The following is a 26,098-nucleotide window of genomic DNA, read 5'->3' on the forward strand; positions in this document are numbered from 1 at the left end:
ACAGGAAGCTGACAACACCTTGACAGCTCTTGTGATATTTGCTTCCTCCTCCTCCATCTCCTTCACTCACAGTGACGCGGTTCTGCGAAGAATCAGCCCCAAATACATTTCATTCATTTAACCGAAGGCGTACAGGTCATAACAATGAAATTAAAGTGCCATCTTTCATTCACCTCCTTCTGGTCTCTCCTTTTCACCCCCTCTTTATTTATCCTCTTTCGCTCTTCTCCGCTGTCCTTTTCCGTGTCCCCACCTCTCAATGCAGCAATGCTCTCTCCAAATTGTTGCAAATGGCCCACAGTTTAAATAAATGGAAAGGATGGAAAGGCTATAAGCAAATTGGAGGAATACAAAAAATAAATAGAAGATAACTCAGCAGAAAATTGTTATTTCAGTGGATACATACGCATGTAATATGTTCATGAACACACACACCAGCTATGCTCAGACACTGGTGGGGTTTATTCTAGTATAATGACTACATCAGTATAATGTGTCTCCTGTGGGAAGCCCACGTGTGTGTGCGTGTGTGTGTTTGTCTCTAGAGGCATTGTGTATTGATTTATGCTCTTCTGACTTTGAGGTTTCAAACAGATTTGAATATTTCATTGCATGGAGGCAATATATTTGAATATCATAATAATTAGACTGAACCCATCTTCAGTAAAGCTGCAGCATTCGTACACTTCATATTTTGTTACATCACTCTAGGAAAAAAACAACTAATGAGGTTGTGCATCGATAAACTTGTTTTTCAGTGACTAATCAATACTTATTGATACTGAAGTGAAAACTGGAGAAGAAATCAATGAAGGATAATAAATCAAACTGGAAGATCAAGTGATCTGTTAAGGAATGATGTTAAATCATTACAAAAACAAACCACTGACACAGCTGACACCAAACAGTCTTTTTAAACCTTAAACTGTTTGGCTTTGGTTAATCACAGTTTTATGAACTGAACTTGTGGCACAGCATTCAGAAGAATAGAAAGAAATCAGACAATGCAGTGAGTGAGTAATCCTCTAAATAATGCCCACGCTGTACATTTATTCAGTGGTGAGTATTGTTTATTCCCATGTAAATGACATGTTGTGCATTCAGTGCAGTCAGATGGGCACTATATATAACGTCTATGTGGGCAAGTAGTGCCATGGCAGCATGTGGCTAACAGTGAGTGTGTGTGTGTGTGGACTGTATAGACTCACTGTGTGTATATGGCTTATATAGGCCTAGTATGTGTGGGCATGGACATATGTACTAGGAATGTGAAAGCATTTCACTCCACAGCTCTGGTGCGTGTAGGTGTATGCGTATGGCTGAGGTAACTGACCGCGAAGCTGCTCCAGAGGACTTAATTTAAATGTGAAGGATGAAACATTACCACCATAAGGATGGAGAGGCAAACTCCACTCTGTGATGGAGTGGCTCCACCCACACCTCCAACTTAATGACATGCATTATGTACATCCATTTTGATCAATGTGGGTAACAGAGCAACAATGATGCTGTTAGCTCTTCTAGGAGATACGGAAAGGCACAACACAAATAACGTGAACAGCCTCTCAGTAGCTAAAATCACCTCAGCAAGTATAATATATAGTATATAAGTATTGTAATGAACTTTTTCATAAGAGTTAGGTTGGTCCAAACAAATCTGGCCAAAGTGTTTTCTAAGTGGCACAAAAGCAACATGAGGATGCTTTCAAATAGCATGTTGATATATAAATTAAATGCAATTTAGTCCCAGATGTTCATCAGGTATTTAACAGCTTCCAACATGACTAGTTTGAACTAAGAGCAAGAGCGAAAGGTTTCAGAAATTGCATTTATTGTTACACTTATATTAATTTCAGTAATTCATTCAGAGTTTACATTTTCATAAATGTAACGCTAACCTCTACAAAATACAGGGATGAACAGATTTAATGGTTGCTGCAGTTTCAAGAAGGAGAGTTTTCTTTTCATGTGGAAGGCTCAGGGAGTGAAGAGCTGTGCAGGGAATACAAAGCAGGGAAACACAGATGGAGGCTTGCTTATGCGCACACACACACACACACAAACACACACACACACACACACACACACACACACACACACACACACACACACACACACACACACACACATACACGCACAGGCACACTCTCACATAAGTACCTGAATGCATAAAGCATCCCAATGTCTGCTAGAGTGTAGGTTATATGAAGCAGATTCTGAGTGTGTGTGCATTTTGGGAGAAATTAACCAGAAAAACTTGAAAGAGTGAATCAGTGGGAAGATGGAGAACTGAGAAATAACAAAAATGGCACGAGAGAACAAGAGAAAGTGTTATGTGATGAAACCAAGAAAGCCGGGAACACATCTGCGGGTGCCAATATAGCCTAACTGAAAGTCGCTTGAGTTTTAATTTCCTGCCAGTGGAAGTGAGAACAATATCAAGATTGAAACACGAGTTTCAATGAGTCACTCTCTGTAGGTCCAGGCTGTTAACATTCATAACATCATCCCTCGGTCTCTGTCTCTCTGCTCCTCTGTTTTTATTTATTGCACGCACACACACACACACACACACACACACACACACACACACACACACACACACACACACACACACACACACACACACACACACACACACACACACACACACAGACGCACATTCCTATATGCATGCACATGTTAACAGCCACACAGTAACATATATGTGCCGACACACACACACACACACACACACACACACATTTCCACACAAACACATTGTAATAGCACCAATGAGACTGCATGACTAATACCTCTTCAGTCTCTTCTTCCGATGAGTGCTTATTATGGTCTGTCAAGGAGATGAGTCGGTCCATGTCATGGTTACTATGGTGATCAAAGCCTCCAGCACTTCCCTTAAGTGCCTGCTGGCTAAAATAAGCTCTTTAACCCCTTTAACTACAGACCGATCAAGGTATGTGACACACACACACACACACACACACACACACACACACACACACACACACACACACACACACACACACACATACATATTCAAACAGGCGAGTTGACAAGTTGAAGAGAGAAGAGAACTCCCCCACAGGGATTATTAGGATATCACAACAATATAAACAAGATTACAAAGTCACAAACAAGATACAAACAACAGACTCAGTGGAAGAAAAAACAAATAGATGAACATGGTAATAACACAAAGTAGCCTAATGAAAAATACTTCAGGGCTAAATGTGTTAAGGAGGCACATCCAGGATCAACTTCTGGATGATCTGTAAATTTCACTGTGTGAAGGGCAATTTGCTGCTGCTCCACTTACCACAAGCTCCTGATGTGGTGTCATTTGGTCTTTCTGGCTCATCACACAAAGCATCACAGACCCTGACTCAATCATTTTCTGGGAGTGTGAGGCTTAGCATTTATGAATATAATTGTGCGGTGTATTTTCTGTAGCTTGAGATATACTGTAGTTCCAATTTCGTCAACAAAAATAATACATGTTTTAGGTTCTAATTCAAATGTAGCCCCTTAATGCAAATTAAAATACATTTTCAGGAGCATAAGAAGCTTTTTTTCCCTCTAAGGATGTACTTGGTGGACACTAAACACCTGAAGATTCAATGTCAGAATTGAAGAAGTAGTCCAAATAATATGCTTAAAAGGTGTATTTTGTCTGTTTAAGTGTCACCTTACCTCTGTTGCTTGTTGTAACAGACTTATTAAACCAGTGCAGAAAGTTTCTACATTCCTGGTTTGTAGCAATAACAGTGTACAATGTAATCAATCTGCCTTTTCCATGGTGTTTTTTTTTTTTACTTTAACTTTAACAACAGCAGCAAAAGCATACGTGTAACAAGTTATAAGTAATAAGCCTGTGATACATTTTTCATTTAACTCTCCTATTAATCAATGCCAGTGAGCTTGCATGTGCAGTACCTGAGCCCTGGATCTCATTACTAAATGAAGTTAATAGGGCTGGGTATTGGTACTTGATATCTTTATATATAAATATAATCTTTATAAATAAATAATGAATATTTGTATTTTCCAAGACTTTTTCTTTATTTGTTTATTATTTTCATATATTTTTAGATATTTATCTCATTGTGTCACTGGCCCACATTGAAGGCTTTCAAAATGCATTACGTGTAAAAAATAAAGTCATTCAGATGTGGAGGAGTGGCAGCATTTTATGCAGTTGGTATCAATATCACTTTAAGGGTACTTGGATTGGTACTGGTAACATAATTTTTTAAAATGATGCCCAGCCCAAAATGTCTGTTGTAAAATGCACATACTGTACATCGACGTTAAACTGTTTATATTATAGCATTTATGCTCAAGGATAGGTCTAGATATGAAAGTATGCACATTAGCCCTTTCACGCATAGTGGCCACCAGTGTTGGGCACGTTACTTTGAAAAAGTAATTAATTATAGTTACTCATTACTTCTCCCAAACAGTAACTGAGTTAGTAACTGAGTTACATCAATGTCAAAGTAATTAATTACCAGGAAAAGTAACTATTACGTTACTTTTTTAAAAATTGTTCAAATATGTCAAATTACTTGGCTGCCCCAATCAACAATCACTGGCCCAAAACACGTTCAAAATTAAATTATGCTTAAGAAATGTACTAAAGAGAAGTAAATAATATAATTGTATATAGCAATAAATAAATGAATAAATAAGTAAATAAGTAAATAAGTAAATAAGTAAATAAGTAAATAAGTAAATAAGTAAATGAATGAATGAATGAATAAATAAATTAATTAATTAATTAATATTTGTATTTTCGAAGACCCTTTCTTTATTTGTAAATTATTTGCATATATTTTTAGGAATATATCTCATTGTGTCTTTGCGTAGTTTTTGGTTTTGTTTTGTATTTATTTTTCACGTCTCTGTTCGTATCTATTGCGCATGCGTAGAGCTGGCCGGTCATATGACCAGAGGAAACCGAAACCAAAGAACAGACAAAGGACCGCGGAGCGTGAGCCGTTCACTGACCTTTGTTTCCGTGTTCGTCTTAATCTCCGTCCACAGAATAGATCAGAAACTCATATACATGCTTATATTTCTCATATATGCCATTAAATCAAAAAATACGAGCTTATATGTTGATACAACTCTCTCATTATGTCTTAAAATAATCTTGTGTACGTGTAGTTTGAGTGTTTAGATAGCTGCTAGTGTCGGCACACGGATACTTGTCTTGACCTTTGAAGCTGCACTCTTTGTATAAAAGTTTCAGCTTGTATAAATAGCGGGCAGAGGGGAAACAGTGAAGTTAAAGTGGACAAGCTGGGGTCAAAGTTTTAGGCCTTTTTTGGGGATGCTATAAAAGCTGGGTGTGTAACTCTCAAAGTGTGTGTAGGTAAAGTAAGCCATCTGTGGATCAAGATGAGGCTGAGCGGCGTGCTGGTGTGTGTGTTATTCATTTGGGTTGAAGGGTCCTGGGCTGACACACCTGCCAACTGCACCTACGAGGATCTTCAGGGGACCTGGGTGTTTCAGGTGTCCAAAGGTGGGCACGACAAGACCATCGACTGCTCAACTCAAGGTAAAGACTCATGTTTGTTTGCACCAATTTAGCTCAGTAGTGTTGCAATTGAGAGTCATGTGACATGAAGGCCCTGCAGAGTGTGTGTGAAGGTTTTCAGTCCAGACAACAACTACAGCAGGTGATTCACTTATTAGTTCCTTTTGGTGTAGTCTGGTGTAATATATAACCATGCATATCACATATTATTATCACAATCAATGGAAATGAATGTGAAACTCTTGTTCATACTGGCTATTTGAAGATCCCTGCATTATACACAAGGAAACGCAAAGTGGGTATTTTATGCTACAAAGTTTGTAAATGAGTCAGATACACACTTTATATGACTCAGACTTGCATTGGAAGCACATTTGAAGGGGATTTTTTTAATAACCAGTATAAACAAGAGGAATGTTTACAGGGAGGAAAACTGTCCCTCTTTATGAGTTGGATCTTTGTAGCTGATGACTGAAATCCAAGTTAATCTGGAAGCTGTTTCTTTCATGTGACGTTGTTGTTCCTCCTCAGCCACAGATGCGAGCACGGTGACGGTGACCCTGCAGACACTATCTGTAGCCACAGATGAGTTGGGGAACACTGGCTTCTTCACCCTCATCTACAACCAGGGCTTTGAAGTGGTCATCAATGGGTACAAATGGTTCGCCTTCTTCAAGGTAAAAGATGACTTAAAAACATCATTTTCTTTTGTAAAACTAAAAATACCTGCTGGATCCCATCTGTATAACATAACCCATAACTTGTATTGTGCACAATTCATTAAACTTTTACAGCTCATCACATGATTCCTCTAGATAAAGTTCAACTTGTCAATGAGACATTTGGTTTGGAAATGTCGTCCACATTATATATATATATATTTATATTTAAACACTGCCTGTCATTAAAGGCTTACTTTTGTAATCAATTTCCTCTACATTCGTCTGATAAGATGGTATCTGGAAAATATGCGTATGTTCTGTACACTTTACTGAAACCATGCACTTTGTAAAAGCAGATAAATGCAAGATTAATCAGCATTTCTTTTTTCCAGTCATGAGTTATTTCTCACCACTCACATGACACTTAGAAGAGGGAAGTGTCATGACCCACACGTCTTTCCGGCAAGCACGTCTTGTTCAACTTCCTCAGTGTCTGCAATTTATTCAAACATGTGGTTATATAATGACAATGCGACTTACTCATGCAGGATCTTATGAATCCCTCTCAAACTCAAAAGCTATGACTGTTTTAATAGTGGACTGAAAATAAAGAGTTTACCTTTTTATTTATTTTTAAATCTTTGTATTTGCATCACATGACATGACATAGGGCTGGGCGATATGGATAAAATAAAATATCACAATATTTCTGACCGAATACCTCTATCAATATCACAACAATATTGTAGATATTTACACAATGCAACTATTGATAAATAATCATCAGTAATGTGGATATAATGACAAAATTGGTAAAAGGCAAATAATGGAACAGCTAAAACACCAGGGAAAAACACCATAGCTATATCACGATATTACGATATCCGAATTCTAAGATGATATCTAGTCTCATATAAGAGTTGTATGTTATCTCTCCACACTTTCAGTATACTCAGGATGGCGAGAAGGTTACCAGCTATTGTGACCAGACCCTGACAGGGTGGGTCCATGATGTCCTGGGAAACAACTGGGCCTGTTTCGTTGGGAAGAGAGCGACACCAGTAGCACCCCGAACTGACTACAAACCAGTCTACAACAGCAGGTTAATGGCTTGACTACATGATTATAAATTGTATTTTTATATTGGTTGTTTGTGTCATTTGAGAGAGCCTATTTGTTCCCAGAATCACGTGCAGGTGCTGGGTTTGATCCCTGCTTTCTGTGTACTGTGCACTTTTTTACATCTCTGCTTTAATCTACTCCCTTCTTTCCTCTCTGCCTCTTCTCTTCTTTTGATGTGAGCTGAGTAATTCTCACTCACTCTCGGGAAATGGGCCTGGAAACTGAATCCACATCAGAGAAGTCCTAACATGAAAGCGCAACACGTCCACAGGCGATACAAAAATGCTTGATTGAGAAATTTAGTTACCTTCTTGACTCAGTTACCAGCAATAAAAATCTATTTCCTGGAGTCTTTGGCTCCATTTTTAAAGTTAGTGTTATGTTACAGATTTTTAGTAGACCATAAAGATAAATGCTAGAGCAATATTGTTTCTCTCAGCACTAGTGGGATTTAATTAGTTGACTTTAATTGATTTAATCATTCTTCTCTATCATGTACAACCAAGTATCCCAGACATGCAGCTCCCATGTATATATGCTATACATTATGGGTCCTAAAGTCCATGTTTAACACAAAACATTTTTATTTATCACAATTTTTTAAGTACCAATCTTAGAAGGAATGCATTTACTCAGTCAAAATCTTTCTGTTGTTGCATATTGAGAGGAGTTCACATTAACCCATTTCCCCTTTGAGAGTATGCAAATGAAAAAATATTGATAAAGAGGAATATTTCTCTTGCTTAGTGTGAAATTATTGGTAAGAAACTCAGGAATGTGCAAAACACCTCGACCCTGTCGCACTTCAAACTGTATTGTGCTTTGTTTACTCATATAGAAGAAAATTCAGGGCTTTTCACACTGCACTTTGCCTTCTTATCTGCAGGCTAACAAAGCTTTCTCACTGGCACAATGTGAACCACAACTTTATCCTAGGGCTTGCTGGCACCTGCTCCTGAGTCGAGTTAGCCCCGAGTATGCAGGCTGATCCTCTCAAAATCGACTTAACACACGCTAAAAGGTGCCAGTGTGAAATGAGGCTAAAGTAAACAAAGGAGTAGTTACATGTCATTGTAGATTGTAAACCTAAGTTGTTTGTTCCAACGGATATTTAACCAGAGCTGGTAGAAGTGTAGTGTGAATCGTACAGCCGTGGGCTTAGGTTGACCTGATTTAACAATATGTGTGTGTGAAAAGGTGACAAGTTGTCACAGGGTAATCTGTGAAAATGTTACTCTTCAAGCCCATAGTTCTCATTTACACTTTGGTTGGAGTTGGATATTTTCTCCACATGCTTCTGCACTGTATTATGCGGTCAATGTAGGTGTGCTTTGTGCAACTTTGGCTGAAATTGACATGTTTTGTGAATTTGTATTACCAATCCTAGAAACTTTTATGTACCGTTTCTTATTGAAATATTTCTGCTGCAATCAAAGGAACAATTTTGCCTTTACAAAGTTGTTTTAGTAGAAGCTATAATGCATTGAGGACATACTGAAAGAGTGTTTAGTCCTAATTATTGAAAGACCAAAACATATGACACTATATATTTAAAAAAAATTAGGAGCATACTATTCATATTAAGGAGAATGTGTATTAATATTTAAAAGAAATTATTTGCATTGCATATTACTGTTCAGAGATTCACAAATGTATTTAATTTGATTGGATTGCATTATATTGTCATGCATGTCCACAGCTGGATATGATAGCCAGCGAACATTAGCAGTATGTTATGATGCAACATAACAGATCATTTCTTGTTTGTGTCTTTGCTGAGGGAGACAGCCACCCCCCCACCCCCCTGACATCTATTATTTATTAACTCCCCCAGGCTGCTCCAGACGACATACAAACACAACCTGGACATCATTGACTCCATCAACTCAGTTCAGAGCTCCTGGAAAGCTGTGCCTTACCCAGAGCATGAAAAGTACACTATGCAGGAGCTGCACCAAAGAGCAGGAGGGCCTGGCTCTCGTATTCCCAGGTGAGTATTTGCTCATATTTCTCAAAACTGCCCTGTGGAGCTTGGCAGGTGAAGATAACTAAAACAATTTGTATACAGAAATTAATCATTTGTGCTCTCGGATTAAAGTAATTTTTCCCCTTCCCTGATAGCTGCCTAAAATTCAGAAGGTTGGAAAGTTTATGAAAGTTTAAATAGTGGCACTAGTACAAAACCTTCTCACTAGATGGTTCATTTCCAATATACATTTTTTTGTTGTGTGTTACAGGCTCCAAATTCATATTGCTATCTTTTGCATCAGTTTTTACAAAATTAACACATTACCAACAACAGATGTGAGGCAAGCACATATTAAAGGGATGGTTCAGATTTTTTGAAGGAGGATTGTACGAGCTAGTTATTCCTACCTATAGCAGATTTGGGTTGGCACGCTCCAAGTTTGGAGAAGCAGAGATGAAAAGGATGAAGAAGTTAAGCCATGTACTGCTACAGACGAGGCCTGCAGCAAAATGTACTTTAGCCAACCCACTTCAGAAAATCCAGACTACCCCTTTTAACATCTGCTTGAACTGAACTCATTTGTTAACTGTTCCCATGAAATTTGCCTAACTCAACTGCAATGTGCACACATAAAATTTCCATAGTGATACTATTTATCTAAGCACGTGCTCTCATAATGTCTAACAATAATGTCTGAAGTAAAATACACTTGTGATTCAAATATTGATCCTTACTTCAGGCGCGTTCGCCCTATGCCTGTGAAAGCTGAAGTAGCCAAGATGGCAGCAGCTCTACCGGAGCGCTGGGACTGGAGAAACATGGATGGTGTCAACTTCGTCAGCCCTGTGCGAAACCAAGGTGACATTCAATTAACGTCCTGCAAAACACCATAAAACATATTGATGATGGATCAAAATATTGTAATTAGTCTTGTGGAATCAGAGGCAGACAGAGCGACACCTCACTGCTTTACTTCACAGCTGTCAGTAAGGGCAATGAGCAGCAGCATGCCACCTTCTTTGCTTTCCTCTTGGCAGGCCCGGGTCTGCTGCTTTCTTCTTTCCTCCTGCGTTTCTGTACAGCATAGTGTGTGTGTGTGAGTGGAGAGATTATGTGTGCTGAGTAGTTTGAGTGTCTGAGAGGGCCTCTGCAGGGCTGGGTTTAAGGATCTGGAGAGGGCTGGAGTGTTTCAATACAAGCCCTTTAAGCCACTGTGCAGTACTGTGGAGCCTATTTTTTTTTTTTTTTTTTAGGTTGCATATCACTTCACAAAAAAATCAGAATAAATTGGGCTGGCCGTCCTTGAGATCTAAGATGACAAACTTGTGTCATCACACTGTTTTCTCCTCAAACTGATGACGTAGATATGTAATTTAAATGATTTGTTGTTTCATCCAATTTGTCTTAAGGGACTTAAGGTCTTCAACTCAAATGAAACCTGTTCTCAGTGTCACCCAGACTTTAATCACTATGGCTCAGGAGGTAGAGCAGTCGTCCAACAATCAGAAGATCGGAGGTTCGATTCCCAGTTCCCCCTGTGTCGATTGGGCAAGATACGTAACCCCAAATTGCTGCGCCAACACTGTGTGAATGAATGTTAGTTAGCACTGAGCGTGGTTGCCCCTGCCATCAGTGTATGAATGTGTGTGTGAATGTAAAATGTAGTTTAAAAGTGCTTTCAGTGGTCAAAAGACACGTTAAGTCCAATTACCATTTACTATTAAACCTCCCTGCAGCCTCTGTTCTCTGACCTAATTTGTTCCTGCAGCGTGATTTATTAAGAACTCCCGTAGTATCTCACACTGTGGACGGTTATCAGTGACTTTAATCGGTGTCTTTCTCTCCACCTTGCTCCATCATCATGCACGACAACTAATGCAGATAAGCATACTGGAGTATAGGAACACTGCAGTAACATCAGTACTCGCTTTTATAATGTGCTCTTGATCATATGTACCACTAGAGTACTCTGAGGTACCCATTTATTAGGATTTATTTCAGGGCTGTTGTATTGGATTGCATCATGTTTTGCAGGCAACACTGTTTCATAATGAACATTTTTTTGCCATTGCATCAGGTGTTTAAAACGGGTCATTTTTGTACTTATTAATGATGTGCAGTATATTTAAACCTTTTTAATGTTTTTGCCTACTCACATTCTTCAGGACAAAATGTAAGGATCACCTTCTTAATACGCAATGCAGTGGAAATCCATTCAAAAGCCAAAAATATGGACCTCATGGTGGCACTAGATGAAAAGCCAGAAGATGATAATTCAAATTCAAAGGCTATTGTGACACATTAGATCGTCCAGCTGCACCTATAAGCTAGAGACTCCATGTATGAATTAATGTGAACATGATGGGCACACCAGGTTATTTACCTGTAACAATAGAAATAAAAATCAGCTTTCTCTTTCAGCATCATGTGGTAGCTGCTACTCCTTTGCCTCCATGGGAATGCTTGAGGCTCGTGTCCGAATCCTCACTAACAACACCGAGGCTCCTGTCCTCAGCCCACAACAGGTGGTCTCCTGTTCTGAATATTCTCAAGGTAACACACTTTGACTTTATTTATTTTGTTTATTTATTTTACCTGCAGTGAACTCTTTCTGGTAGTCGATGTGGAGAGTCAACACTAAATAACCATTAATTTTTATAGTGGTTAATACAGAGTGAGAAAGTATCATATTGCCAAACATAATAATCATAGAAAAGCACTTTACTGCTACATGTGTAAATGTCTGCCCTCCCATGCCAATCAGAACAAGTAGCACTACAGTGTTTTTTGGAAAGTGTATCCTAACTGCATGTAGAGAGTCAAGCGTTTCATAAATGCCCCGATTAGTTCATCTAATTATTTTTGAAGAGTTGTGCAAAACACTTCCTACATTTTCTATTTTGTACCAGAAAATAAATGTCACCCTTTTTAAGAAATCAAAATAACTTCCAACTATTCTATTCCTCCATTTTAAATGTATTGATCAAACCAGATTTGATACCCAGCTTCTCTCCTCCTCTTTAAAGGTTGCGATGGTGGGTTCCCGTACCTGATTGGGAAGTACATCCAGGATTTCGGCATTGTGGATGAGTCATGCTTTCCATATATTGCAAAGGACTCTCCGTGTGGCATTCCTAAAAACTGCGGCCGCATTTACGCCGCAGAATACAACTACGTGGGTGGTTTTTATGGCGGCTGCAGTGAGAGCGCCATGATGTTGGAGCTGGTCAAGAATGGACCCATGGCAGTGGCCTTTGAGGTAACAGCTGCTAACTGACTGCTGTTCCTATACATGCAGTATGTGTTGACTAAACAACCGGGTCTGCTGCTCTGTCAAAGGCATGTGATCTTTTAAACCTGACTGCTATGTGATTGTATCTGAGGTTTAAGTTAAATCGACTGCACTTAATAGTAGGGATGTTTTCGATATATTGACTTTTCTGCCGATATACGATATTCCGATATTGTCCAACTCTTAATTTCCGATACCGATATATGCAGGCTTTTTACACCAAAACTGTTTGCTAACAACATATCTCCTATTGTGGAATTAACACATTATGACTAATTTTATTGTGGTGCCCCACTGGATGCGTTCATGCAGGCTCGGAAATGCTGAAGCCTACAGAACAAACATTGGTTATAAAAACCCAATACCGATACTTCCCGAGGTTTAAGCTGAGATTTCTACTGCTTCTTCTAAGAATTTATGTGTATATCTATTTAGGAAAATCTCACAATTTCTTTTATTTCACCGAAGGAAAAGATGGGATTGAAACATTCTTGCTTAATATCGTGTGCTACTGTTTTACGCAGAACACAAACGGAGGAATCCAGAGTAAGTTGTTCCAATCTTTCCACAGGTATATCCTGACTTCATGCACTACAAGGAGGGAATCTACCACCACACAGGCCTTGGTGACCCCTTCAATCCCTTTGAGCTGACCAACCACGCTGTGCTGCTGGTGGGGTACGGCCGCTGCCACATGACCGGACAGAAGTACTGGATTGTCAAGAACAGCTGGGGTACCACCTGGGGCGAGGATGGCTACTTCCGAATCCGCCGTGGAAGTGACGAATGTGCCATTGAGAGCATTGCAGTTGCAGCCAAACCCATCCCCAAACTGTAGAGGTTGTAAACTCAGGATAGGAGGGAGAGGAGATCAGCTGAATGAGTCTCAATGCAATGCAGATTAAGTTTTTTGTTGTTTCTTTTTGCCCAACTTAGTTTAGCTGTAGTCAATGTATGCTTGAGAGTTTTGAAATTTAAAGCTGAAACCCTGCACTTTTTTATATTGGGGCAGTGACATTTGGGAGGAGAATTTGGGGGGGACAAAATATAAGCAATCGACTACCATGGATTTAGAAAAATCCCCAGACTTCGGTATGCAGAGATCTCCTATTGTCTGGTATTGAGAGACTACTTCCTCCCCAATCCAACATGTAAAGTTAGCAGTGACATCTCCTTCCGAAAGTATTTCAGATTTTCCATATGAATGTGAAATGTACTTAAAAAGGGAAATATACCAAAACTTAAAGTAAGCAAGTTATTCCTTCAATCAAATAATGTGCACATTTTATTTAAGGCCAAAACTAGGAAATTGAAATCTGATATAAAATGAGCTGTCAAATGTTTACAGTAGCGGAACCAAATAATTTCATTGGATGGCCTTAAACTGATAAATTGATTGAAAAACCTCAAGTGTAGGAGGAGTTGCTTTTTGGCAGCCAAAACCTCACCTACGCTGCATCTGTGCTTGCTCAGTAAAGCCGAGGGGAATTGGGAATAATGTTAACAAGGGGCAGGACCCAGCTGAACATTTTACCACAGATTTTATAAACACCCAGTCATACATGTAGGCAAATGTATTCCTACATTAGTTCAAAGTTTTTTTTGGTTTTTTTTTAAGAAAAAGGGACATGAACACAATGAACAGTGCATTAAAACAAAAAGTACTGGTAGTTTACAGCTCCTCAAACTTTGAATCAGAGGGAAGCAGTTGTGCACTTCTAATGCTGCCTTTATTTTTCTTTTAGTATCACGTCTGTCTAGCAGAAGTTTTCCAGATCAGTTCACTTGCTTTGATTTTCTTTCACTTGTCCTGTTTTTTTTTTTATTTTTTACATGCACTGATTATTTGTTTATGAACAATTAAATTCAGGCTGGAGCTGCCAATATAAACTTGGAATCAAATGATTTGGTACGTGCTGTGCTGTGACAAATTGTAATGTGGAGTAAAAATCTCATTGTTACATTTTAAAAGGGAATTGGAAACTGAAGAATCAGTTTTTGTTTTGTGAATTGCAGGACCTTGATTCTTTGTCTCAGGGAAGTACCGTGGAAAATTGTAATATCTTCTGTCCTCACAACAAGTTTAAAACATAACTGCCACGCTTTTCTATGGGGAATTATGTATATCCCTGTAGAGTGTTTAAATCAAGTAATAAAGGGATGAAACTGATTGTCGTGCCTTTTATTCTGCCTCCCAATTACCCATATGATGTCATGGATGTCATTTTAATGAGAGAAATAAAAAAGGTTTTAAAAATGAGTGTTTGGTCTTGTGTGTAAGAAGAGGGAGCATTTAAGTCTCTATTTTATATCTTTGGTTTTATTCACTATCATTATGCATCTCTGGTGGAAGCTGACCAGCTGTATTCTCTTAATGTTATAAACAAAGTTGCAAAACAGGTTAACTCAAAAACGACAAGGGGGTGAAACAATACAACTTATACTGAGATGATGACAAGAAGATATAGATTCATGATAATTGTTTACAGTTTTAAATAATTACTTTAGTTTTACTTTACTTTTGTTCTTATTGTTTTTGTACTTTTTATGTATTGTTCTTTATTATTTTTCTTAATGCTGCTCGTATATTTTACTGTCCACTTCCTGCTGTAATAATGCAAATCCCCCCAGTGTGGGACTAATAAAGGAATATCTTATCTTATATTTTACTACATATACATTTGACTTATTTAAAATTAGAGAGTTGTAATGGATTGTTTCTGCTGTAGTAAATAATCTTTATACTTCTTCCACCACTGCTGACCAGGGTTATTATAGTTTTGAAATTTTCATTAGTTTTTATTTTTATTTAGTTTTTCAGTTTGCCTTTTTTATTTCAGTTTAGTTTTAGTTAGTTTAACAGATGAAATAACGCCTGACACTGAGGTAAAATTAGCTGTGTTTGTGTTTGTGGTCTCCCTACTGGTACTAGCTCGTTATTTCAAGAAGTCAAACTGAACAGAATACAGTAAAAATTGAGAAAATGAAAAGAAAAACTAAAACTAAGCTGATTTTATTTGCAATTCAGTTTAGTTTTAGTTAGCTTTGCATTGTTCATTGTGTTTTTTTAGTTTCCCTTTTTTTCAGTTAACTAAATTATTTTTATTTAGTTTTGGTTAACTATAATAACCCTGCTGCTGCTGACTTATCTCACATTAAGTTATTTTTTTTTTTTGGGGGGGGGGGGGGCTACATCCAGGCCCCTTAGCAGCTACCCTGCGTGAAGTCACAAGGTCCAGACGTCTCCGCTCCACTTCCCTGTGTGGGCCAGCAGGGCGTATTTTACTTTACCTCCCCTTTCTGCTGTTCCGCCACCCAACTCCTTCCCAACTCCTTCTTTACTTCTCCCTGTGCCGTCCTGTGCTTCTCCCCTTTCATCCCCTCGGTCCTCTCCATTACGGTGGATTCATGCTTAGCTCTCGCCCTCACCGGTCGCCATGCAGAACAACCACAATAAGGAACATCTCTATAAAATCCTTGTGATAGGAGACCTCGGTGTCGGTAAGACCAGCATCATCAAGCGTTATGTCCATCACAACTTTAGCCCCAACTACCGAGCCACCATCGGTGTGGACTTCGCCCTCAAAGTGCTCAACTGGGACCAGGAGACGGTGCGCCTGCAGCTGTGGGACATTGCAGGTATGGTGAATCACTTTTACGCACGGCTGGTGTGAAAATGACAGGAGGGGGGAAACAAACAGAGAGAGTTGTGCAAAAAGTAAAATGTAAAATGACGCAGCACACAGAGGATGATTTGTGTCACCTGCTTTTTATTTCAATCAAACCTTACGCATGGTTTGTGGAATGAACCACAGCCTTGTAGAACAACTCATTTCACTTTTTTGGTGAGTTTCAAAGTGGCAAAACTATATTATTTGACACCCCTAGTCTAAAACAGATTATTTGAAATTAATTAACCAGAAGAAAATGTGTTTTTTTACTTCTTATCCAGATTAAGCAGAAAATGGAAAATGCTCTGCTCTGCTAATAAAGAAATGCAGCCACTCTATTGATAAGTTATAGCTGAAAGCTGCATTTGGGAATTCATTAATGCCAGTGGCGATTTATCATGGTGGGCAAAATTATGTTTACAATTATTTTGTGTTTTTTTCTTTTTCAAACATTGCATGACTTTAAATGAGTTTGCTTCACAGTCACATTATGAGGGGCCTGCTCCTATACACACAAATGATTATCAAAAAATGTGGGCCCAGCCAAATGGAGTTTTCCCTTCAGTGAGTGCAATAAATTATAATTTGCGTGGCTTAAAAATGATTGAGAATTAATGAAGAGATTTATAATTACAATTTTACATTTTTTTTTTTTAAAACTGATGGATGACTTTTACTTTTAGTCTGCTGTGTTTCTGTAAACACAACGTTTGAGTTTAGGGATGAAAACGAGCTCGTGACCATGTCGTCACACTTGATATTTAACTTTGTGTGTGTGTGTGTGTGTGTGTGTGTGAAAGGTTGATGTTTAGGGTTATATCGGGTTAATTTTCCTCATGTGTACCAGCTGACTTGCTGGCATAACTCACTTCTAATCACTTGGCTACGCATTTCTGCAATTACATGTTTCTCTTTATTTACACACAAATCTGGAGGAGTCATGAAAGAGAGAAAGGGCACAGGTGCTACAGTAAAGTCACTGTTTGTACAAAAGTGTTCTGCATATAGCCGCTATGCATATATGTTGTTTTGTTATAATTATTTATTTTTAAATCAAAACCATACCTCTGACCTATGACCTCTCATTAACAAAAATGCAATTAAAGTTGCTTGCATGTGTAGGCCAGTACAGTACAGTTGTGATATCTGAGCTTTCTATGATATTAAAAGGGTTAAGATTAAATTCATGTCACAATTTAAACAGAAAATTAGCCTTAATTTAAATTTAGAGTGACATCACATGACTATATGACACCTCATGATGTCACAGAAAGCAGTCATGACAGCAGTCAGCCAAAATGATTTTTTCTGGTCAGTCAGGCTGAAAACAGAAAGATGTGTATATAGTTTAGAGCCAAATAAAATGTTCTGGCCTATCACAGAATATATACACTTTAAAAAAAAATACAGTATCATGATTATAATTTAATAATGTGCCCAAGTGTCACCTGGTCACCAATAAATCATCATGTTGCTCTCAAACTACTTAATCACATATTCACTCATTCATTCATAAATTCCACAGACATTTATCATATTATACACATTATATGTAGTAAAAATAATCTTTTCTTGCCCCTAGTGGCCACTCATCAAGTACTGCTGAACGGTATGGCACTGTTCACATGATTATTATTATTTGTACGTTTTGTATTTGTATTTTGTAGCCTACTTTTATGCATTTAAAGGGATCCAGATGTTACTCAGTCACTCAGATTTGGTCCGTTTGGTAAGTTAATAGAGAATATCTTTGCTTGTCTGCTATGAAAATGAGTAATTCTAATATCTCAGTTGGTATTTAATGCTTCGATAGTCTTTCAGTGAACACAGAAATCAGACATAATAAAGGCTTTTGGCTGGGATGCTGTTGGGTGAGCGAACAAACCTAAAGGCTACAGCAGTCTCATCTCACATGAGTGTCGGCTGAGGTTCAGAAAAATCCTCTGACCTGCTGCTCTCGCCCCTCCTGTGCGCCCTCTCCAGTCAGCGCAAGCAGTCATGTGTCTCAAACTCATGTGAGTGAGATTTGAGGCCCAAGTACTTGTATACAGAAAGCTTTTTATTGTGGGTCTGAGGATGAGTGTATCCCTCTGATCCCACAGGGTGCAAAAGTTATGGTAGCCTTTAGGCTTTTATATTTATGATGAGCTCTCTACATTACAGGCTTCCCTTTTGTTTTAACTCATAGACATGGTATTGATTTCAGTATGTTTTAACACCTCCATCTTGCATTTATAAGGCACATAAATAATATCTTGTGGGTTTTGCATTTTACTTCACCCAGCAGCTCATGGGTTTGTTTGGGATTTGATGATGTACTGAAGTTTTCTCAGGCCACAGATGTAATAAATCACACGCTGTTTCTGTACATTTTCCAAAGCAAACAACAACTTCAGCCAGTCTATTTTTGTGTGTTGGGTAACAGGGCTAGTTGCATATGCTTATAGAAAAAAATGAGTTGGCTTCAAGGCTTATTGGAAGGGCTTTTCATATATTTCAACCTTAATAAATTCTCACAGTATACATATGTTGAGCTGTCAAAGTCTGTGGTTGCAGAAGATGTTTGGTTTGAATTGTGATGGCTTAATACCCTCTAGGTTTTATGTTGTCACTTGATGTATATGTTTCATATATTGTTTAATGTTCTCTGCACCTTAGTCTGTGACAAATGTCCAATTTCCCCTCTGAGACAATAGTTAGTTGATACTTAGAAAAATAATAATAACACAATTCATAAAAGAATTCCAGACTTTTTTGGCCTGTTCTCTTCTTCAACTCCATTGAATTATTGCCACCTTACATAAGGTAACCTTAAATATTCTGTATAGAATAATAAACACCAGAATGATTCCCTCAGCTCACACAGAAAGCTATGAATACTGGTTGCCAGGTACTATACTGTATACTGTATATATTTACTGTATTATACTATACTATACTATACTATATTCTATTATACTATACTATACTATACTATACTATACTATACTATACTATACTGTACTATACTATACTATACTATACTATAATATACTGTACTATACTGTACTATACTATACTATACTGTACTATACTGTACTATACTATACTGTACTATACTGTACTATACTATACTGTAGTACTATACTTTATTGTATTATACTATACTATACTATAATATACTGTACTATACTATACTATATTATACTATAATATACTGTACTATATTGTACTATACTATACTATACTATACTATACTATACTGTAGTACTATGCTTTATTGTATTATACTATACCATAATATACTGTACTATACTATTCTATAGTATACTATGCTGTACTATACTGTACTGTACTATACTAGACATAGGCCCACACGAAATCTGTGCCTGCAGAATTCCGATGACATTTCCTCAGATTTGCCGCATATTTCTGCAGATTTTCCACCAATAAACATGCTCCCTGTAAAATTCAAAATGTTAAGACCCGGTGAAATGAAAATTACCTTATCCCACTTTTAATCCTGTGTCCCTGTATTAATTGCTTATATATCTCTTATTATATGCCAAATATGTCATAAAATCAGTATTTGTACATTATTACGTCTTTTCCTGTAAAATAGTTTCAGATTTTTGCACATAATGTGCTCAGAGGCATTTACAAAAGTTCACCCAATCAAATGTGGCTTTGTATAAGTAGCTGATCACGCATAAAACGGCACGTCACTATTTGTGAGTCATAGTAGCAAACATGTCAGTGGGGGTAAAACTATGTTTTAATTCAAACAATGTAGCTGAGCTCTAATTCACTGAAAACAATTGTTATTTTCCTTAATGAATATTGTCTATGACATTACAAGCAAAAAAAAACATCCCACAGAATTCTGCAGATTTTCATTCTGGATCACTACTGAAAGCCCTAAAAAAAAGTCAGCAGATTCTGTTAGGGTCTGACCAACATCTGCATTTCTGAGCTGCCCTTGAGCAAGACACACTTCCTTCCAACTGTTTTTCAGGTTGGCCTGTGCTCTGGTCCACCTGACCTCAAAGCAGGTGAATGAAAATGTTCCTGCTTTATATTTAGATCTCCTCTTTGCAGAAAGGTGTTGAGGAGGATCAGTTTAGGTTATATGATTAGGTGGCGGTGTTAAAATGTCTTGCCTACAAACTGATTGTATTTTGCATCAGTATAGCTAGTATTCTGCAACTATACGGAGCTCTAGCTGAAGTTATGGATGGGAAAATCAGCATGAATACGACATTCCAACAGAGCTTATCAAATTAATTTTACCCTCAGGAATTTTTACAGACAGGCTGGCAAGCACACACACACCAAAGACACCTCTCTCCTCCACATTCTGCATCTATCCGTGTCTGCATCTTATCGCTGTGTGAGCATTTTTAACAGCAAAATCATGCATGTAATTGTGCGTGTGTGAGAGAAAGGAGGTGTGTTTGTTGGGAATGCATGCATAAAAGCACATATGAGAGGGGAGTGTGACAGAATGAGTAAACTTGGATGACTCATATTCAAGCATCTATATGAGAAAGTGTCTTTGCTGAAGTGTCACATCACCTGCTCTCTGGATGCGTTTGTATAGTTGGGCTAGGGTTAAAATCCTTAACGTTTGTGTGCGTGTCTGTGTGTGTCTGTGTGTCTTTGCACATGTGCCTGTTGTCTGTCTTCTAGGTCAGGAGAGGTTTGGCAACATGACCCGTGTGTACTACCGCGAGGCCATGGGTGCCTTCATTGTGTTCGATGTCACAAGGCCCGCCTCGTTTGAGGCCATCGCCAAATGGAAGGAGGACTTGGATTCCAAACTGACACTTGCCAATGGGAAAAATGTAGCCACTGTGCTCTTGGCTAATAAATGTGACCAGGGTCGGGACGTACTGACCAATAACGGAATAAAGATGGAGCAGTTCTGCCAGGAGAACGGCTTTGTGGGATGGTTCGAGACGTCTGCTAAGGTGAGAGTGACACACACACACACACACACACACACACACACACACACACACACACACACACACACACACACACACACACACACTTACACAGACACACACATACACAGCAGTAATACAAGCAGCAGGATGGTGCCATGAATACAAAACCATCCTTCAGTGGGAGCTCTGAGGTTCAAGCAGGCGTGTCCTTCCTGTTCAGAGGTCCTTGAGAGCCGGCTGACTCCCCGCCAGCTCGGCTGTATCAGACCCAGCACCTGAACGCTCTGTGGAGAAGCCACGACAGCGGCGCATTTAAGGATGTGAAGAAATCTTTAAAAAAGTGCTGAGTTTAACAGACTCCCAGTCTATTCATTATTTGCATATGAATGAAGCCTCAATCATTGAGCTCTGCTGCTTCTTCAGGGAGCTCGGTCGCACAGCAAACATTCCTCCTGTGTTATTCCAGGTCAACAGCAGTGCTATCAGGTGGTCTACCATGCAGAGAGGATGTCCAGGAATGTAGATTTCATTCCACTGTCTTCTACTTACCGGCACATGTCTAGCAAATATGCCAAAAAATAAACAGCCCTCTGACCATCACTGAGCAATCCTCACACACATGACAAGAGTTATATTTATGTGTTCTCATGCCCCCCTGCCCAGATAGCTGTGGAGATATGCTGCTATCACTGCTCATAATAAACTAATTTGAAGTTAAAGAAAAATGAAAGCACATAAATGAACATTTAACTATTACAATGTGCGAGGCAAGAGGGGATAAAAGGCAGGTTTCACTCAAAACATGATCTAAAAGAAGTACTAAATGATTACAGATGTTTTAAGTATAATGCGACTATATGTTTACTCAATTATTATTACAGTGGTATGTATATGTGCATTTCAGTCTAACTTTTTCAGTCTGACACAAAAGTATTTAATAGAGCAACAAAGAAACCATGAACAGGAAAACAGAGAAAATATGTAACACAAACAAAACAAACCACAGTAAATGCACAGTATAATTCAAGACTCATTCATGCAAACAGAAATGAGAGAATGTAGTGAGGGACTTCTGACTATGAAATGAGCTGCGGATTCACCCACCTACACACTAACACACTGACACACCAGCAGAAGCCCCGAATATAGCAGCTAATGCCGAACAGGAATCTCACAGCTGGATGGTAAGGCAAAAGAATAGACTGAGACGTGCATGCACGTAGTAGACACACGGACGCACACACGCGCACACAAATCTTTTAGGCATCCATTTACAGCATGGAAATTGCGTTAAGACTCTTGATCACAGTGTTTTTATGTAATCTTAATTCGTTTGTACTATAGCTATAGAAGGTGCACAATTACAACAAACAGACAATAGAAAGTACTCAAAGAATGGCCAATTAAATTATTTTATTAATGTAAAATCTTTAGAAATCTTAACCTGTATCTGATCTCTATCAAACTACACAGACATTCATGCCAATACAGTACATGTCAAAGTTTTTTTTTCATTTAAGTAAGTGCAGCGGTTTAATCCCAAGAAATGCTGCAACAAAAATCTGGATCTACACCAAAATCTGCTTTATTGTACCTTGGCTCAAAACCTAACTTTACATCAAATGTCATTTGAAACATCCATCTGCATAACAAAGAAAAAGACCAACAAACAGGTGACGGAGGCAATTATGGACAATAACGGCCGCTATGAAAGAATGCTAATGAAGGCAAAGATGAATTGAGGATTTAATCTGCTTGAAAAAGAAATGTAAACCTTGTACAAGATTGAGAGGCTTTACCTCAAAGCAACACAACCAGTCATGTGATATTTTCCACAAACAGTGGGAGCTGGTGTGTGAAAAATCCTACGAGTTGGGGCAACAAGTCAGTGTATGCCGAAGAGCTCAAATCCATATGGCTCTTTGTTCTGTGTTTGTTTCGCAGCAGCTATTGTGCAGCTGGAGTCATCATACATGTAACAGTAAATATGAAAAGAAATAAACCATGAATAATGTGCATACTGATGTCTCAAGTGTCACGAGAAAGTATACAGTCTGTAATACATCAGGGTGATAGCTGGCACACTCAGAGTCCACTGCCTGAATCACCTGCCAGAGGAATTATTACAAACTTTTATCTCAGACATTGCTGGACACGCTCTGCATGCACAGGAGCATACAGGGAAGGAAGTGAGGCTCTTTTTTTTAAAAGACAATTTTTTTGGCATTTATGTCTTTTATTAATTAGTGGGCAGAGAGGAAACATGGGGTGAAAGAGGTGCGTATGGCATTCAAAAAGGGCCCTGGCTGGAATTAAACCGGGCACATTGTGGTTATGTGGCATTCGCAGTAATTACTCCGCTATCAGGGCAGTCCATCAAGTGAAGCATGAATGCGAGTGGTGAAGATGTTTTATTGTGTTTTATTTATATATTAAAATAATTAAGAATACGTGTGATCACCACAGGGAGGGGTTTATGGCCGCTGCAGACGGCACCACGTCACATCCATAAACTGTATATAAGAAATGGACGTAACATCCGTGACGTCACCCATTGGTTTGTGGACTGGTGCTCGGAGGCCAGTAGTTTTGGATCTGAGCAGTGCCATCTTGAAAATTTCAGGTGCATGCCGGGAAAAATAAAAACACGGATTCTACTTGGGCATCAGAAGGAGCAACAGGACGGAGCGGGGAGGTTGCGAGGGCTGGATCTACCACAGTCTACACCGGCAACCTGGTGATGCTAACCAAGTTAGCTGTTACAACTAACTATAAACACAAAACTCCGGAGAAAACTGTTGGTGTGAAACAAGTTCACAGCTATTTCCTGCAGTCTATCTGTCCACCGTCCTGAACCTGTGAATCAATCAACCTGTCAATCACGACGTAGCAACGCCCTAATGCATACCCTGCTTTATCGTCAAATATAAAATCAGGGAGGCCAAAATTTCACAAATGAACATCATACTGCATTGAAGAAGGCTTTAAACTAGCGATTGAGACCATAAACACATTTTGAAAACGTTTGCTGAGGTTAGAAATCAAGTGAAAAGTTGGTGAATTCTCCATTGACTTGTATAGAGACGGAAGTCCTTTTGACACCAAAACGGTCACCCCCTGGCGGCCTTTTGATAGAATGCAGTTTTAAGTTACTACCGCGTTGGCATCATTTCAGAGGACCGGAACTCCCCGCCTGGTCACATCCTACTGAGCACACTTGTTACATCTGCTAGTTTCTACTGCTCCCGCATGACTTTTCACATATTAGGAAACTGTGTGTGTGTGTGTATGTGTGTGTGTGCTTCTTTTTCATCAATAATCGCTGCTAGTCCTCTCCTCATGTGAACTTCACTTTAACACTCAGAGCCATTACTTTAGTTCTTTTAGCAGTTCTTTTCCCAGTCGCTTTAAATCCTTTTTATGGGTGCTGTCTAATCTCTGGCAGCTGTTGAGAACGGTCTTGTTTTTCATTTTGATGGATAGAGAAGGTTTGTGAAGTAGACACAACTATTATCTGAGGATTATCTGTTAGCTATTTATGTTGATTGTAATAACGGCACAAATGTGTGTCTCCTGGTGGCCAAGTCAAGTCCTGTGTGATGCTTGTACGATTGCAATGTTCTTGGATTTACTTTTGTTGCAGAATTACTCACCTCCCTGGCTCATGTTTCCCATCCTGTATCTGTTCCGTGAATATTTAATAACTGCACCATTTCCACAAAGTAATCTCAAATAATGACCTCATAAAAAAACAGGGCAAATGACTGTCTGAGTCTGAGTGGTGGGAAAATATATTGCATGTGATCCAGACTTGCAGCTTGAAGAAACAGAGTGTGCAGCACTTCAGATAAAAAAGACACACTGACCTGTGCTGATCCTGTTTATTTAAAACATTACACTGTCTATATTTTGTGGACACAGCTTTCATTTTTTCATTTGAAGTTCATTTGAAGTTTCATTTGAAGTGCTGCTCTTACTATCACAGAAAATTGACACTTTCCCATAGTTTCCCATAGAGTGATTTTGACACTGTCCATGTTGACATGCTATACATACAGTTTATGGTACTTTTTTTGTATTTATACCAGTTTTAGTGTTGAAATAGGACTTGTTTCATTACATTTGTTTGATTGGCTTAACCAAAAGCCACTGTCAGCAGAAATATCATGCAAAACTGCCTTTTCAGTTTGACTTCACATGATGACTGCTGGCTGGTTCTTCATCCATCTATTCAATTAATTGTGCACTCACCTGCTCTCCCTTGCTTTTCTTACTGCACTTGTTTTATTGCCTTCATAAAAATGTTTGCATTAACTGATGTAACCTTCTTTTTGTCCTCTCTACTCCTCTACACCTTATCTTCCTGCCTCCCCCTGTTTTTTCTTCCTCTTTCTCCATTTTTTTTCTTTCTCAGGAAAACATCAATATCGACGAAGCGGCAAACTGCTTGGTGAAACACATCATTGCCAGTGAGAATGACATGCTCCAATCTGAAGTCCCAGACACCATCAGCCCCCAGTTAGAGAAGGACAAAGGCGGGACATGCTCTTCCTGCTTCAGAGCCCAGTAACAGTTCCTGACACTTGGACGTCCTTTTGTATCTCATTACACTCAAAGTCGAGTTTGTCTGTGAGCGAAAAAGATGGAGAACTACTTTTTTTTTTTAATTTAGGAAGAATGTATGGGTGCCAACTCTTTTCCGGTTTAGGTGGGTGGAGGGAGGGTTAGTGAAGGAAGGTGAGAGAGGGAGCTCAAGAAATGGTTGGATTGAAACAGAGATGGATGGATGCTGCATGTGCTTGTCAAAGGCAAGGTCACCCTCTGGGCGACTTCAAGCTTTAACTCTGTCACTTCAGTAACCATGGAGACATAGTTAATGAACACATGCACATAAATCACAGTATATCGTGCA

At 38.8% G+C, this 26,098-nt stretch overlaps 2 protein-coding genes across 2 annotated transcripts; both read left to right on the plus strand.

The window, feature by feature from the left end:
- Positions 1–5,260: 5,260 nt before the first annotated feature.
- ctsc (cathepsin C) lies at positions 5,261–14,847 on the plus strand. Its single transcript, XM_062419389.1, has 8 exons — positions 5,261–5,563; positions 6,074–6,219; positions 7,152–7,306; positions 9,161–9,316; positions 10,035–10,153; positions 11,717–11,848; positions 12,322–12,554; positions 13,159–14,847. Exons 1-8 carry the CDS (start codon positions 5,404–5,406, stop codon positions 13,423–13,425), a joined length of 1,368 nt encoding a protein of 455 aa, XP_062275373.1. The 5' UTR covers positions 5,261–5,403; the 3' UTR covers positions 13,426–14,847.
- A 1,177-nt stretch (positions 14,848–16,024) lies between these two features.
- Positions 16,025–25,813, plus strand: rab38a (RAB38a, member RAS oncogene family). The gene is made up of 3 exons (XM_062419390.1): positions 16,025–16,226; positions 20,927–21,207; positions 25,601–25,813. The coding sequence occupies exons 1-3, from the start codon at positions 16,025–16,027 to the stop codon at positions 25,754–25,756; spliced, it is 639 nt and encodes a 212-aa protein (XP_062275374.1). The 3' UTR covers positions 25,757–25,813.
- The last annotated feature ends 285 nt before the right edge of the window (positions 25,814–26,098 follow it).

Source organism: Scomber scombrus, chromosome 5, assembly GCF_963691925.1.
Source record: "Scomber scombrus chromosome 5, fScoSco1.1, whole genome shotgun sequence".
In the NCBI taxonomy this organism is placed as follows: domain Eukaryota; kingdom Metazoa; phylum Chordata; class Actinopteri; order Scombriformes; family Scombridae; genus Scomber; species Scomber scombrus.

Excerpts from the sequence above, each read along its gene's own strand:
- ctsc (XM_062419389.1), top strand. The coding sequence starts at position 5,404 with ATGAGGCTGAGCGGCGTGCTGGTGTGTGTGTTATTCATTTGGGTTGAA. Across the intron at positions 9,317-10,034 it reads CCTGGCTCTCGTATTCCCAG|GCGCGTTCGCCCTATGCCTG; the intron begins GTGAGTATTTGC and ends TCCTTACTTCAG. Across the intron at positions 12,555-13,158 it reads CCATGGCAGTGGCCTTTGAG|GTATATCCTGACTTCATGCA; the intron begins GTAACAGCTGCT and ends ATCTTTCCACAG.
- rab38a (XM_062419390.1), top strand. The coding sequence starts at position 16,025 with ATGCAGAACAACCACAATAAGGAACATCTCTATAAAATCCTTGTGATA. Across the intron at positions 16,227-20,926 it reads GCAGCTGTGGGACATTGCAG|GTCAGGAGAGGTTTGGCAAC; the intron begins GTATGGTGAATC and ends TCTGTCTTCTAG. Across the intron at positions 21,208-25,600 it reads GGTTCGAGACGTCTGCTAAG|GAAAACATCAATATCGACGA; the intron begins GTGAGAGTGACA and ends TTTCTTTCTCAG.